The sequence below is a fragment of the Panthera uncia genome (genome assembly GCF_023721935.1).
Source record: "Panthera uncia isolate 11264 chromosome A1 unlocalized genomic scaffold, Puncia_PCG_1.0 HiC_scaffold_16, whole genome shotgun sequence".
In the NCBI taxonomy this organism is placed as follows: domain Eukaryota; kingdom Metazoa; phylum Chordata; class Mammalia; order Carnivora; family Felidae; genus Panthera; species Panthera uncia.
Genome location: NW_026057576.1, coordinates 20,393,679 through 20,409,909, shown reverse-complemented (window position 1 = coordinate 20,409,909; position 16,231 = coordinate 20,393,679). Strand labels below are relative to the sequence as shown.

At 36.4% G+C, this 16,231-nt stretch overlaps 1 protein-coding gene and 1 long non-coding RNA gene across 2 annotated transcripts in view; one reads left to right on the top strand and one right to left on the bottom strand.

The window, feature by feature from the left end:
- Positions 1-1,612: 1,612 nt before the first annotated feature.
- On the top strand, positions 1,613-7,347 carry KCNRG (potassium channel regulator). The gene is made up of 3 exons (XM_049647442.1): positions 1,613-2,421; positions 6,603-6,839; positions 7,258-7,347. The coding sequence occupies exons 1-3, from the start codon at positions 1,841-1,843 to the stop codon at positions 7,280-7,282; spliced, it is 843 nt and encodes a 280-aa protein (XP_049503399.1). The 5' UTR covers positions 1,613-1,840; the 3' UTR covers positions 7,283-7,347.
- Positions 7,348-10,983: 3,636 nt separating this feature from the next.
- Positions 10,984-16,231, bottom strand: part of LOC125934123 (uncharacterized) — a 49,407-nt gene continuing 44,159 nt past the window's right edge. The window contains exons 6-8 of the long non-coding RNA XR_007461226.1: positions 14,627-14,827; positions 12,223-12,286; positions 10,984-11,131 (exon numbers count right to left, since the gene is read on the bottom strand). This is a non-coding gene — a long non-coding RNA (uncharacterized LOC125934123). The remainder of the gene's footprint in view (positions 11,132-12,222; positions 12,287-14,626; positions 14,828-16,231) is intronic.

Sequence of the window (16,231 nt, the reverse complement as noted above, 5' to 3'; positions counted from 1 at the left end):
AACTCTTTTTGAGACTGAACATTCTTTTAAAAAAGGAAAAGATATGAGTGGATTGGATTTCCAAATTTTTCTAGATTTGGATTTCTAAATTTTAGTTTTTTGCTAAAATGTAAATCTCAGGTAAACAAAAGGTGGCATTTTCTTGGGATCAGTTTACGTTTTTAGGAGGGTGATGATTTCAGCTTGCCTTGTTCTCCTTAGGTTTTGTAAAATTCCTTTGGTGATAAACTACAGAAGTGTTAGGTGGCTGTGGTAGGTACAAAAAAAAGTCTAACACATGGCAAGAACAGGAAATGGGAAAGCCTTTTTACTGGCAGCCAAGTGTTGTGTTGTTGTTCCCAAGTATCATGGCAACAGGACAACTAAACCAATCCACTTGCTTAGTATCTTTTTGAAGAGTAGTAAGATTAATTTGCCAATAGATGGAGGAGTCTGTCAGCTATTATAAAGTGCAAAGTAATCAGCTAAACACTAATTTTGCCCTATCTGCTTACATGAGATAAAGATGCCCTATCTCCCACAGAATAAAAATACTTAATTTTCTCCTCTTGCTTACAATTCAGATGAAGACAAGAACTGCTCATCTTAGAACTCAACTTAGGACTGCTCTCGAGTCTACCTTATTTCTGTCATGAAACAACATTCTTTGGAAAGCAGAGTGTCTTTACCCTTTTATTTTTTTAAGTTTATTTTTTGAGAGAGAAAGAGTGTGCATGCAGGGGAGGGGTAGAGAGAGAGGGGGAGAGGGAATCCCAAGCAGGCTCTGTGTTGTCAGCCCAACATGAGGTTCCATCCTATGAACCATGAGATCATGACCTGAACCGAAATAAAGAGTTGGATGCTTAACTGACCGAGCCACCGAGGCACCCCTACCCTGTCTTTTAATTTGGTTGAGAGAAGGTAACACAAGTGGGGACAAGAAAAAAAAAAAAAGGGCCAACTAACTTGAAAGTACAGAAGAATCCAGCTATGAGAAAAAGAGTCAAATTAAGCTGCTGGTTGAGGTAATGGCTGCCTCAACCATAACTGACAATTCATGATTTAGCCAAAATTGCTAAAGGGTTCATAAATTATAAAAATGTTTCACTGTAAATCTTACCTCTGCTATGAGGACTCATCATAGATAAGTGGTCTGGGGAACCCGGCAGGGGTTGCTTTTCTGCTCCCAGTGTATATATGTATATATGTGTGTATGTATGTATGTGTATATGTGTGTGTGTGTGTGTGTGTGTGTGTGTGTGTGTGTGTGTTTAAATAGAGATTTACAACAGGTTTTCATGGAGAATTTTTTATGCAATACAGGAACAGGATCCATTTGACATCTAACCTTGGAAATATTGGCAGTTTAAAAAAATTTTTTTTAATGTTTATTTTTGAGAGAGAGAGACAGAGTGCAAGTGGGGGGAGGGGCAGAGAGAGAAGGAGACACAGAATCCAAAGCAGGCTCCAGGCTCCAAGCTGTCAGCACAGAGCCCGATGTGGGGTTTGAACTCATGAACTGTGAGATTGTGACCTGAGCCAAAGTTGGACACTTAACTGACTGAGCCAACCACGCTCCCCAAGGCAGTTTTTCTTAAACAATTCAGTACCTCAACTGCTGCTTTTTCATTTTGTATACTGCAAGTTCCCAAGCAACTCAAATTTGCAAACACAGCTATGGATACAATATTTGCTTTACAGTAGTTACCTGGGAATCTAGGTCTCTGTTTTTTTGTTATTTTCCCCTCCCCTCCATTTCTTGATCATATATAACTAGCAACACTTATGGTTAGAAGTTGATTTACAAGTTTCTAAGTCTGTGGCTGATGGTTTGTAGCCTCTAGTTTGAAGCAAGAAAAGAATGAGTAGTCAGGAACTAGTCACTTTGAATGTGGGAGGGAAGATATTCACAACAAGATTTTCTACCATAAAGCAGTTTCCTGCCTCTCGGTTGACAAGAATGATAGATGGCAGAGACCAAGAATTCAAGATGGTTGGTGGCCAGATTTTTGTGGACAGAGATGGTGTTTTATTTGGTTTCATCTTAGATTTTTTGAGAACTCACCAGCTTTTATTACCCACTGACTTTTCAGACTACCATAGGCTTCAGAGAGAGGCTCTTTTCTATGAACTGGATCCTCTGATTGATCTCTTAAACCAAGAACACTTGCTACAGCCAAGACCTGCTTTTTTGGAGGTGCATTTCCTAAGCCGAAACACTCAAGCTTTTTTCAGGGTATTTGGCTCTTGCAGCAAAACAATTGAGATGCTAACTGGGAGGATTACAGTGTTTATAGAGCAACCTTCAGCAATGACCTGGAGTAGTAACTCTTTCCCTCCTCAGATGACTTTACTTCCACTGCCTCCACAAAGACCTTCTTACCATGACCTGGTTTTCCAGTGTGGCTCTGACAGCACTACCGATAACCAAACTGGAGTCAGGTATTTTGTATTTTGAAGCATCTCTCTTCTATACTAGTTCCTTTCCCCCTCAAACTGAAAGTTTCTCACGCCTGAAACTTTTCTTAGAAAAAATGATTACTCAAATGTTTTGGGGTAACTGGTAGAGGTGGGTAGAGTGATCAGATAATTGTCCAAACTGGGCTACTTTTCAGAGTGAAAGGAGGCATTGTTACAATGTGGGACAAAAGGAATAAACCAAGACTGTCCAGGGAAAACTGGGACTATGGTCATTTAAGTTCTAAGAGGAAATAATTTTATACATTATGTTCCATTGCTAATGATCATTAATTTGGCTTAGGACCGAGAAGGCTTTTTTTCCCCCCAAGAGATTCTTTTAGTGGCTGGCATATGGTAAAGTTTCAGTTTCTCCCGATTTCCTTACCGTCTATGTATATTTGTTCTTTCAGTCCTTATGATCTGACTACTGATTTTCCTCCACCCCACTTTATTTTTAAACACCATTAAGGCAGATATATCCCAGAGCAAATTTGGTATCCTATTACATCTTTGGCACTCTTAGACAACTCAAAATATTGGGATAGGCTGTCAGTATGTTAAGGATAGTTGCTTCTGAGTCAATTATTCACTTTCTCTCCTTGTTGTTCTTGGCTGGGCACTAAGGCTGATTTCCACTCTGCTGTCAGGGACACATTTTTTTTCTCCTTAAAAATGTCTTAATGCTGTCCCACCATTATTTTACTAACTGTGAAAGCTGGCTTTAATTTTCAGGAGGAAAAAAAGTAGTCTGTATATGTTCTTTACTGATAACTAAGTTTTTTTTTTTTTTTTTTTTTTTTTTTTTTTGTGGGGAGAAAAGGTAGACATAATTTGGGATATTTTCTTCAGCAGTAGCCATTGGGAACTATCAATGGTTGCCTCTCCCACAGTACACCCCGTGGTCCTACTCACTAACTGGAGAACACTGGGCAGTACGACAACTCTTAACTTTTTACACTTAATAATTTCCTGCCCTCCTAGAAAGACTGAAATGTCGTTTTGGGAAAAGAGGGCCAATTAGATTAATAGGCTGATTATGAGGAGAACATAAGACCCTATCTTTAGCTCGAAGCATTTTAAGGTGTCTCTGTGTCCAACTCTCTTTTCACTGGTGGAGCACCAACATGGATAGAAGGGAAAACTACCAGCTTTTTGTTTTCTAAATTTGATCTAATAATTAACAACTTAAAAAAAATCTTTTTTAATGTTTATTTGTTTTTGAGAGAGAGAGAGAGAGCGGGGGAAGGGCAGAGAGTCGGATGCTCACCCGAGCCACCCAGGCACCCCAATGATTAAGATCTTTGAGGATCCCTTTTAAAAAATAACAGGGGCGCCTGGGTGGCTCAGCTGGTTGAGCGTCTGACTTCGGCTCAAGTCATGATCTCACAGTTTGTGAGTTCAAGCCCTACATCGGGCTCTGTGCTGACAGCTTGGTGCCTGGAGCCTTCTCGGGATTCTGTGTCTCCTCTCTCTGCCTCTCCCCTGCTTGCACTCAAGAATAAATAAACCTTAAAAATTTTTTTTTAAAAATAAAAAAATAAATTAAAAAAATGTTAGAAACCTAAGGTAAAATGGTGTAATTTTAAGAAGAAATATGCAAAGTAAACTGAACACTTTAAAACCTATGCATTTTAAAATTAAAACAAGATTAAAAACTAAAGTTGGAATATTCTTGTATGTACAGTGCCAAGTGACTTTACCTTTGTTGTTTGTGTTCAGAAACGGTACAAAAATTTTTCATCTTAATATAAGAATGGCATTATATTTAAACTTCCCAAATAGAGAATTCCAAAACCAGAAGCTATTTTAATAATTAAAATTTTCATCACCAAACGGTATTTTTGTTCAGTTGCCTGAAGTTCAGAATTTTTTTCTACCCAGTAAGTGTTTGTGATTTTTTTTCTGTCATGCCAGTTTCAAAGTAGGGATGGGTAACCTAGTAAGGGGGCATTATTGGGATTTCAGGGGATTGGATGAAAACTCTGGCCCTGAAAGGCCCACCTTAGGTATAAAACTGCCTGGCTAGCAATCATTTTTATTTCTTGTTCACTTCCTGTTCTGAGCTGTTCATTCAGATGTTTTTTGGAGGTGGAAAGTGGAGGAGTAAGCCTGGACGGCTCCTAAGAGTCTGCTGTACCATGCGGCTGTTTAGGATGTTCCACTACTATGATTTACTACTCTGCGATCTTATTAACCTAGCAGATTGCTCAGTTATTATCTCTCAAGTTCATAGTATGAGAAATACTTGGCTTGCATCTTGCAGAAGGCCATTCATATGATACCACATTATTAAGCTCAAGTTATGGTCACAGGATTCTAGAGTCTCTTTGGTAGCCTTTATTCTATCTGACCTTTCCTTTTTAAACTGGATCAAATGGGAAAATATAGCTGCCTTTTAAGTTTTTAAAATAAGTTTTGATTTTCTATTTCTCAGTGGGTTCTTCTATCCTTTTCTTCTGCTTTATAATCTTTCATTTCTTAATTTGACCTCGTAGGGAATCAAGTACTGTGGCTCAGTGATTTCTTCCAAGTGTTTGTTATCACTTACTATATACTATTTGTGTCTTAATTTTTTGAGATGTGCTGTAACTTTTCTTCTCTTTGACAAATGTTTCTAGGCTACATAATCAAAATCTGGGTCTTTGGAGTAGATGGAATGATTTCCCGATGTTAAAAATCTGGTATATCAAACATAATAAACATTTTTTGGTCTGTATTTTGTGCTTTTATAAATCTTACATTTTATTATTTTCTTTGCCTAGAATTGATTTCTAAGTGTGAGCTACAGTAACCACTCAATTTTAATCATAATTAAAGGAGGCTAAGGATGTCCTAAAGGCTCTTTTTATGCCATAAAATGACAGAGAAACTTCCACTAATGTGTGGAAGTAATTTAAGTTAGGCTTTTCTTCACATCTCATAAACAAATGGTGAGAGGACTCAAAGACATAAAAATATCCTTGATAGTAGATAAAGGAGTAATATAGCTGTATCTATGTGGACATGTTATGTTGACATTATTAAAGCCAATTTATAGCCAGTCTGAAAAATTGAGGTATATTTCTCTTGAACTATGTGTATTGGTTCTATCAAGTATCCCAGGAAATAGAGTTTTGTCATTTTGATTCCAGATTGTATATAGCCTTTTGATCCTGTGCTTTGCTCTTTAATAATGGATAGTTATTGAGTAAAAATTGATGATTAAATATTGACATTTTTTATATGCAAAATTGTACCTCAGAAAATACTTTTGACAGAAATAAGTCACAAAAGAAAACATTTGTAATGTCAGTGCTAATAATGGGTAGAATTAGATTTAGGAGGAAAGCTGTAAATGCATAAAATGTTCATTAAAATGATTGAATTAGGGGCACCTGGGTGGCTTAGTCACTTGAGCATCTGACTGTTGTTTTTGGCTAGGGTCGTGATCCCAGGATTGCGGGATCAAGCCTCATGGCGGCCTCTGTGCTGAACATGGAGACTGCTTAAGACTCTCTCTCTCTCCCTCTCTCACTGCCCCCTCAATCTCTTAAATAAAAAAAAATTAAAAAAAAATTTTTTTAATGTTTGAGAGAGACAGAATGTGAGCGGGGAAGATGTAGAGAGAAAGAGAAGAGACACAGAATCTGAAGCAGGTTTCAGGCTCTGAGCTGTCAGCACGAAGCCCGACGCGGGGCCCAAACTCACAACTGAGATCATGACCAGAGCTGAAGTCACAGATGCTTAACCAACTGAGTCACCCGGGCTCCTCTAAAAAAATTTTTTTTTAATGATTGAATCAATTAATTTAGTTAAGCCGATTAAAACAATATTTAGTAATTTGAAAAAAAACTGGAAATAGTTAAATTACATATATAAAAAATTAAGCTAATTTTTTTGATCAAATTGCTTGCTCCAGAAAATAATTTCTCAATGAAAATTCATCAATGTTGGTTATATTCCTAAATGTAGAATTAAAATGACTGTGGAGATCACAGGAAAGTCTCTATTTTCAGTACCCTGACAAAAAGCTATTGATTTGGATTTATAAATGAAATCTCAAAAAAAATTCTGATCGAAATGGTATGATGCCTTTGTCTGAGATTATAAGCCAAATTTATGTGTTTAGTTTTGCTAGTTATTAAATGGATCCTTTATAACCAAACATTTGTTGTGTGTCCTAGGTATGTTTCTATAAAACCTGATGATCGAAAATTGGCCAATGGAACTAACGTCCTCGGCTTACTAATCGACACTTTATTAATGGAAGGCTTCCATCTAGTCAGTGCTAGAACATTATCTTCTGAAGACAAAACTGAATGCTATAGCTTTGAAAGGATAAAAAGGCCTGAAGCTTTCACCATGAACAAAACACTGAAACCAGAGACTACCATCATATCAGAGCAATCTCAGAAAAAAAAGTGAGATTCTCTATTCCCTTTTAGAGTGAAGAGAATTGCCATTTTCTTGTTTGGAAATTCTGTATTTATGGCATATATGTTAGCAAATATGTACTCCGCTTAACTTGTGGCCTTGTCTCCTAGCATGCCTTCTCTGGCAACCATACCTCAATCGTGTTTAGGCCATACTAACTGCTTGCTCTCTAAGTAACAACATGCACTTGGTCCTTTGGCACATGTTTCTTCTACCTTCAATGTCTCTTTCCCTTTCTTTTCTTCATGAACACTTACACAGCTTTCAAGAGTGCATTCTGGAATCAGAATGCTTGATTTCTAATCCCAACTCAATCAATTACTAGCTATACAACTTGGGCAAGTTATTTAAGTTGTCTGTGCCTCAACTTCTTTATCACATGGGGATAATATATCTCCCTTGTAGGATATGTGAAAATAAAAGGAAATAACGTATTCAACACATCTCCTGGTACCTGGTAGGCACCAAGTCACTGTTGGTGATGGTGATGGTGATGGTGATGATGAAGAAGAAGAAGAAGAAGAAGAAGAAGAAGAAGAAGGAGGAGGAGGAGGAGGAGGAGGAAGAGGAGGAGGAGGAGGAAGAAGGGAGGGAGGAGGCAGGAGAAGATGATTGGTGGCCCACTTTCAATTGTACCTCTTCTCTGTGGCCTTGTTTCCCTCCTTTCCCAGGCATATTGATCAGTCTTTTCCTCTGTATAGACTTATATGCCATCATAAAACCCAATTTTTTTTCCACTTGAATGTGAGCTCAATCACTCAACAATTTTAACACTACTATGTGTAAAGCACTGACAAACATATGGTGAGAGGAATAATAACTTTGCTATTAATTAACACCTACATTTGGTGAAAAGCTTCTGAAAACCTCTACTAACATTTAAAATACACATATACTTTGGTTTGGTGATTCCTTTTGTAGGAATTCCTCATTTATATGTGTCATTTTGCACACTAGGATAAACATCCAGAAGAGGAAACATTACATCAAAGAGTATCAAGCACACAGTAGGGTTAAAACCTGCCTGGAAGCAGTTAAGTATCATTTTAAAAAGTACAATTAATTCATTCAAAAACATATATTAAACATTTGTTAGACACCATACTAAGTTATTAAGATTAAAAAATGAGTAAGACAAAAATCCTTATTCTCAGCTCACATTCAAGGGAGAAAGGACATCATGGTAACAGCAAAAGCTGAGAAATAAACTCAAAGCTGATCAACAGGGGATGGGTAAATTATGGTTCATACAGTGAAATACTATGTAGTCCTTAAGGATGGGGCAAGAGTTTATAAACTAGGGAAAGAATGTCAAATATTTCTAAGTGGAAAAAAAGCAAGGTGTAGAACAACATATAAAGTGTGAAAATACTTCCACTATATATATATATATATAACCAGTTGTGGAAACATACTCATTTTCTTATACATGCATGGAATTTTCAACAAAGATATGGGTGTTATGGGTGTTAGATGAGTGTTAGGGGGACTATTATGGCAAAGTATGGCTTATTATCTTATACTGATACAAATGTTACTTTACCACCTTTCCTGTGAAGGCCCTCCACTTAGTAAAGAGTTGGCATCCAGAAACTTCTAGTAATTACAAATTTGTGGACTAGGTTGTAGGGAAGAAATACATATTTTTAAAATTTTCTAACAGTACTTCAAAGGTTATGTATAATGTAGAAGTGCAAAACACTTCAAGATTAGTAATGTCAAGGTTAGTATTTGAAAGTAATGACCCAAATAAGAGAAAAAGCCCTATGAGTAAGTGTTTTGTTTTTGGTGGCAGTTATCCCCTCTTTTCTGCAGAAAAGCCAATTTAGTTGTTTTAGCATGTCAACTTAATTTTCGGGATGATGTGTTTGCTTCCCTTGCTAGTATCATATTCTAGGACACAATATTTCTATTCTGCTAAGTTTTTGACATTTATGTGATTTAACTTGTTGGATATAGTTGACATGGTTATATATGCAACACTGTTCAACACTGCTTTGTTGATAAGATTATTAAAAACTGATAACTGGTTAAAAACATTAAAACAAAAAATATTGTAACAGGTTGGCAAATAGTAAGACAGGAAATGTTAAAACTACTGTTTAATATGTTCTTAGTCATTCATATTTGCAGGAAACTACTTTGAGTTGAGAAATAAAATGTGCTAATAGAAACATATTACCTATGGAGATATATATGACATTCGTTCCTTCATTCATTCAATAAATCTTTAGTGACATCTACTGTGTGCCAAATACTATTTTAGACATTGGAGATACTGCAGAGAACACATAATGCCTTCCCTCCTAAAACTTTTTACAAAAACAATTCATAATATTGACAAATGGTTTAATTAGAAAGACAAGCTTTTTATTAAATAGTTTCTCAAAAGTTATTAGTTCACAATGCAGAGGTTTGTGGAAGGAGAAAGATTACCACAATTAAAAAAATATATATTATTAAGGAAAGTATAGTTTCAGAGTAGATGGAGTTTCTTATTTTAGTAAATACTTTAGAGATTATCTCATCTGGAGATGCATCTGTCAAGATCATCTCAGTAAGCCTCTCGTATTCACTCTAAAATAGAGTGGGACAACTCTATCAAGTTGTCAAGACATGCAAAACATTGAGTCTTGTTTCAGAAAGGGGGACAAGGCAACTGTAGTTTGAAGAAAACAGGGATATATTAGATGCAATGCAAATTAAAAACTCTTGCCTGCTTTAGAAAAAAAAAAAGCTTTAACATTTTCATATGGGTACACCACTTAACTCTTCTGGACTGAATGGATTTGTCAGTTTTATTTAAAAAAATTTTTAATGTTTATTTATTTTGAGAGAGCACGAGTGAGGGAGGGGCAGAGAGAGAAGGGGACAGAGGATCTAAAGCACGCTCTGCGTTGACAGCAGAGAGCCTGATGCAGGGCTTGAGCTCACACACCGTTGAGATCATGACCTGAGCCAAAGTCAGCTGCTCAACCAACTGAGCCACCCAGGCCATTTTAAATTATAAGAAAATAATGGCAGAAGCTGGTCTTGGCCAACCATGCTGAAAACCTTGTTCTATTAAATCATATACACCTATCAATCCATCTCATATATACAAAGATGAATCATCACAATGACACATTAAGGTCTGTCATTCTTTTTTTTTAATGTTTATTTTTTATTTTTGAGAAGGTGGGGAGGGGCAGAGAGAGAGGGACACACAGAAATCGAATAGGCTCTGGGGGCTCAAACGCAGGGCTTGAACTCACAAACGGGGAGATCGTGACTTGAGCTGAAGTTGAATGCTTAATCAACTGAGCCATCCAGGTGCCCCAAGGTCTGTCATTCTTAATGACTTGGGCCTTCCCTGTTCTCCCGATTCTGTTATGTGTGTTTTATCTTTCCACCCACAGTTTCATTTCTGACAAGGCACTAAAGACCTTATTCTTGAAACTCAGTAATTTGCCTTATAAGTGATTGGAAGTTGTCCCTAAAAAAATTTTCTGAAGAGTAAAATGTTGAATTTTACTCTTGAATTTAATATACAAGTCATAACTATAAAGAGTTCTTAGGCATGGTAAAATTGGAATTAATTTGGGCTGCTTTGAAAATATATCTGAAATCAGGAGCCCCAAATAACATAAAATGGTCATGGGAAAGGAGCTAGAGAAATAATGTATGGTTTAGGGAATCATAAGCTATTTCTAATTTGTCTTATATATTATTTACATCTGACAAACTTCAGTTTTGCTTTATAAGTTTTTGTACTGGTTCTCTATCACAAATAATAGAAATAGTCACATCACCAGAAACCTTGTTGGGATGACAAAATATTTATTAGAGCACTCCAAATCTCCCATATTCTACTGTTATTTTTCCTCTGTGCAGGGGAAGTTGACTCTGTTAACAGTAAGTTTAGCAATGCAGAAGAGCCACTATGAGGAAATTTTTAAAAATAAATTTAGGACATTTTGTTACTTTGAGAGAGCCAAAGAACTCATGGAAGAGAACAATGTGACATCAAACTTAGTATTTCAAACAAAGTTCAAGAAATAAAGAGTTAATGTGAATACCAATGACCTAGTAAAAGCCATCATTACTTACCAGCTTTGCCACAGAACTGCACTTCAAGAATTATTAGGGTGGCTCAGTTGGTTTAAGCATCCAATTCTTGATTTCGGCCCAGGTCATGATCTCACGGTTTGTGAGTTTGAGCCCCACATCAGCCCAGAGCCTGCTTGGGATTCTCTCTCTCCCTTTCTCTCTGCCCCTCCCAGGCTCATGCTTGTGCTCTCTGTCTCAAAATAAATAAATAAACTTAAAAAAAAAAAAAAGGATTATAAGGCCTATCAGACCTATTAGAGATGAAAATTTATGTAAAAATTTCACAAAAAATTCATTATATCATAATTATTAAGCTTAGAAAATAAAATGCCTTAATATTTATCTAAACTATGAGACCCAACTACAAAAATCTTTTAAAGGATAAAAAGTTAACACCTTACATGGCACAGAATAAAAGAGCAACAAACATACAGCAAAATAAATAGGACTTTGCTTCCCAAACTAAAATGTGCTTAAGACATGTCTAATTATACAAACTTCTAGGTAGGCAGCATTCTGCACCTTCAAATTTCACACCAGCACCTCAAATCCAGAATCATTGTTTTAAAGTGGCTTTTTACTCTTATCAGTGGAGTAGAACATACCCCAAACCAAGTGTTTCTATTTCATGTTACTATCCATTATTTCTCACTCTGGTAAGCATCTGAATTTCTTTGGGTTCCCAACTTGGAAGCCAAATAGGAGAGATTTGTCTTGGTCTCCTTGTAATAAGAGACCCCAAGAAAGTCAGGCTGCAATGTCTGAGCTTCCATGAAATCTTTTAAGATGAGGAATGGGATTGTGTTTAATACTGATCTTTATATTCCCCCATAGTACTGGATGTCTAATGGTCTCAACTGAACTGAACTGAAAAATTTAGAACACTATAGTCTCGGTGAATAGGCACTTGGAAAAACAAGAATTATAGTAGATCAGAGATGGATGATACTTTATGTACAGAGTCTGAAAGAAGTGATTTAAGCTAAAGACTACAGAAAAAAAAATCCCATGGTATTTTTCCATTAGAAGTTTACTTGGGTAATCACATACCAAGTGTGACGAAAATATTAGATGCCTATAGGAATACTAACTAGTTGAAAGTTACAGAAAATTACACATTTAATCAGAGTAAAATAGCCCAGCCAAAGTTGGAATATAGTATATAATTTGCTAATAAAAATGCAATGCTACAAGAATGCTTAGTAATTAAATAAATGTTAAGGGAATACAAATTCAGAATGAACTTTACATGACTATAACTGATATTAAATCTTGACTTACCTCCACAATTTAGGAGTCATAAAAAGATAGAAGTTATCAGACCAGGCATATAAGTCAGATGTAACTAGGACAGAAATACAGAAAAAAATGTTAGCAGTTCTGGATAACCTGATTTGAAGTCATAGGTTCACTGAACTTGGCTTAATCAAACAGTTTAAGGATTGAGTATGGTCCAAAAGATGTGGTATATCCAGAAGATATATTACTGAGTGTTTTAAATGCTATTTTGGAAGCACAGATTGACATTTTAGGTTTCCTTACATATCATTAAAATGGAATAGTATATTAAAATATCAATTCAAGGTGTAGAATGATATGGGATTTCTGTCTGATGAAGGTGGCAGTTTTCCACAGCAAGTAGTGACTAGGTAAATAGAGCAAGATACTTTGACATTCTAAATAGGAATCCTACAAAACAAGGTTTAGCTCCTAGAAAACCAAAATATTTGCTTTCAATGAAATTCTGGCCCTGCCCCTTTGGTCACTGTTTAAATTCCTGGCTAAAATTTATTGAATCCCTGTTTGAATTTTTTGGGCTAACACTTTTTTTTCAGAAGCAAGCCTAATTTAGGGTGAGAAGGAGAAAGTCACAGCTTCTTAGAACCTTCATTTCTGCTTAACAGTGTTTCTCCATCAAACACAAGTATTCATATAAGGAATCTCAATTATCTAAACCTATTTTTTACCATCTTCTGGAATCTCTTGTTATATCTCCTTTGAAATGCCACAGTTGTACATTTGGAAGATTTGGCTTCCTGGTTTTCAAATTTTTGTTTATTATTACAGCTCTTCAGCCAGAATGCCAGGTCTTTGTGCTGTACTGTTTCTTGAAACTGGAGACCAGCACATTTCCCACAATTCAATTACCTGCCTTTCCATTTGAGAAATTAAAGCCATGTCAATTTTATAAAGTTTTAACTGGTTGAATCATGTGAACTTTAAGTTCTCAATTTCATTCCCTCAATCTAATATGGGGAAAGGTCTTTGTTTTATTAATAGACACGAAGATAAGTTCAAGAATATTAACACATATTAGTCATTGACTCTCACAACTAATATAAGTATAGGGATTTTCTTACAGGTATAAGCTTGAGACATGACATTCTGAGGAAAATAGTTTTTTATTTTGGAAATGTTTATTTAAGATTATATACCTAATTAATTTATATAAATTTATGTTACATATTTGTTTTTAAAAGAAAGTCTATTGTCCTTAATAGTTTTTGTTAGCTTGTCTATTCTTATCAGCTTTATGAGGATAACTGACATTTTTACCTCTCTAGCCTTTTACAGAGAATTCTCCTTCTGTATATTCAGTGATCTTTAAAGGATTTCAAATGGAATGCCTAGATTTCTTAAATGCAATATTACAAAAATAGGATACAACATCTTTCTCACACTAGCTTCTCTTAACCATCCTCTTGCAGTGATATCACTGTTTCCTTCCAGTACAGAAAATATATAATTTTGACAACTCCCTTTTTATCCAACTCATCATGATGTTCTACGATTTTTTTTTAAAATATCTTCAATTTATTATTTCATCTCCATTCTCAATGCCATTATTTTGTTCAGGTTTTCTTTACTCCTAGATTACTACAATGGTCACATGCGCAGTTTCTTTTTCACCATACTTTGTATCTTAGAATCCTTCTCTATACAGCCTGCTACGCCGCCCCCCACCCCCCCCAGTCTGTCTGTCTGTCTATCTATCTATCTATCTATTATCTATCTATCTATCTATCTATCTATCTATCTATCTATGGTATTGCTAGATTTAATTTCCAAAAATTCTATTACTTTGTCAACTTCCGTTATTTTGTTTCAAGAGGCCATATGGCCTCCCTATTCCATGCTATATCAAGACTAAAGTTCTCCAGGGCACCTGGGTGGCTCAGTCAGTTAAACATCCGACTTCAGTTCAGGTCATGATCTCATGGTTGGTGAGTTTGAGCCCCGTGCCGGGCTCTGTGCTGACAGCTCAGAGCCTGGAGCCTGCTGCAGATTCTGTGTCTCCCTCTCTCTGTGCCTCTCCCCAGCTTGTGCTCTGTCATCTCTCTTTCTCTCTCTCAAAAGATAAACATTGAAAAAAAAAAAAAAAAAAGACTTAAGTTCTCAAGCTTGTTTTCCAGGCAAGCCCCAATTACTTAGTTTTAACCCAGTTATCCAAATTCATGTAACCTTTGCCTCAGGTCTTAGAGCAAAGGTCCCAAGTTTACTTTGTGGGGAATACTGTATTTTATTTTGCCTTAAATTCTCACCCACAAGCCAGGAAAGTCCACTGTTTAACAGTTCAGTGCATCTTAATTTACAGCATACAGGCCACAAATTACAAAATGAAGACCTTTTTTTATTGAGTCAGCAGAGACAACTAATTCCCCTGTAATTCCCCAAAATTACTTACAGTTTTGTGATGAGAGGATCATCTCGTGTGGCATTTATTGCCCTTTATTAGAGTGAGCTGTTGTCAGGCAGTCTGCTCTACATGGACAATGTCTGTTTTCTGCTTCCATTCTCAGTCCTTTCTCCACATGATCCAGGTACAGATGGAAGAGTCAGTTCTCACCTTTTGGAGGGGACGTAGTAGTGCTATCAAAATACATGCCTAGAAAACAGGTCATAAAGAAAATCATTACAAAGGGGAAACTGCTTTGCCCTATAAACCATTATTTAATTGCTGGCTGAAATCCTGACTTTTGGTTAAATGTAAAATATAACAAGTCAACCACCCTCAAAGCCAACCAAACCCAATAGTAACAACAGATGTTTTAAAAAATGTAATTTATATACAGGTTCTGAAAAACAAACATAAATGTCATATAGATTTTATATAAAAGCTCTAAGCGTACATAAAATAAATCCTTATGACTTAAATGTCCTAGCAGAAAACAAATGCTACATATTTGTGTCACAATTTTGTCTTCTTAGATTTCTAAAAGCTTTCTCTGGGGTGCCTGGCTGGCTCAGTCGGTAGAGCATGTGACTCTTGATCTTGGGGTCTCAGTTCAAGCTGCACAATGGGTGTAGAGCTTACTTTTTAAAAAAAACTTTCTTTGGTGTGACTTGCATAGTCTCTTATACAATAGTCCAAGAAAATTTGTTAGAAAACCAATTTCATTCAACAAGGTAGCTCCAGTAAGCAGAGGGATTCAGAAGCATACCATTAACTTTATTAAAAATCTTATTTATTCATTTTGAGACGGAGGGAGCAGGGAAGGGGGGGGGGGAGAGAGAGAGAGAGAGAGAGAGAGAGAGAGAGAGAGAGAGAGAGAAAATCCCAAGTAGGCTCCGAAGTGTCAGCGTGGAGCCTGATGTGGGTCTCATACCCACGAAATGCGAGATTATGACCTGAGCGGAAACAAAGAGTCAGATACTTAACCGACTGAGCCACCCAGGTGCCCCAGTAGCATACCATTAACTTTAGAGATGTATAAAGAACTTCAACAGTGCTCAGTACATTTGTTTTTTATGATTACGGTAATGGTGTTTCTTAAAAAGTATTTTTTAACGTAAGTACTTTTCATTCTATCATCTTCCATCTCCTCAGATGGAAGGTTGACAAAAAATAGTTAAATTATACTTCATTGAAAAGCTTAGGATTATCAGTTGGATTACTCATGGCCCTCCCAAAGGGATATTGAAATTTCACAGGCCTTCTAACTGTTCACAAACCTACCCACAGGTTTTGACTTAAAAAAATTTTTTTTTAATGTTTATTTTATTTTTGAGAGAGAGAGAGAGAGACTGAGCATGAGTAGGGGAGAGGCAGAGAGAGAGAGACACACACAGAATCCGAAGCAGGTTCCAGGTTCCAAGCCATCAGCAAAGAGCCAGACGCAGGGCTCGAACTCAAGAACTGTGAGATCACGACCTAGGCTGAAGTCAGACGCCCAACCAACTGAGCCACCTAGGCACCCCTGAAATTTTTTTTTAAAGGACATTTTAAGATAAATAAGACTTGAGACATGGATGTTAATAGGTAGTAGAGAATCAAAGAAGCCCTATAAAA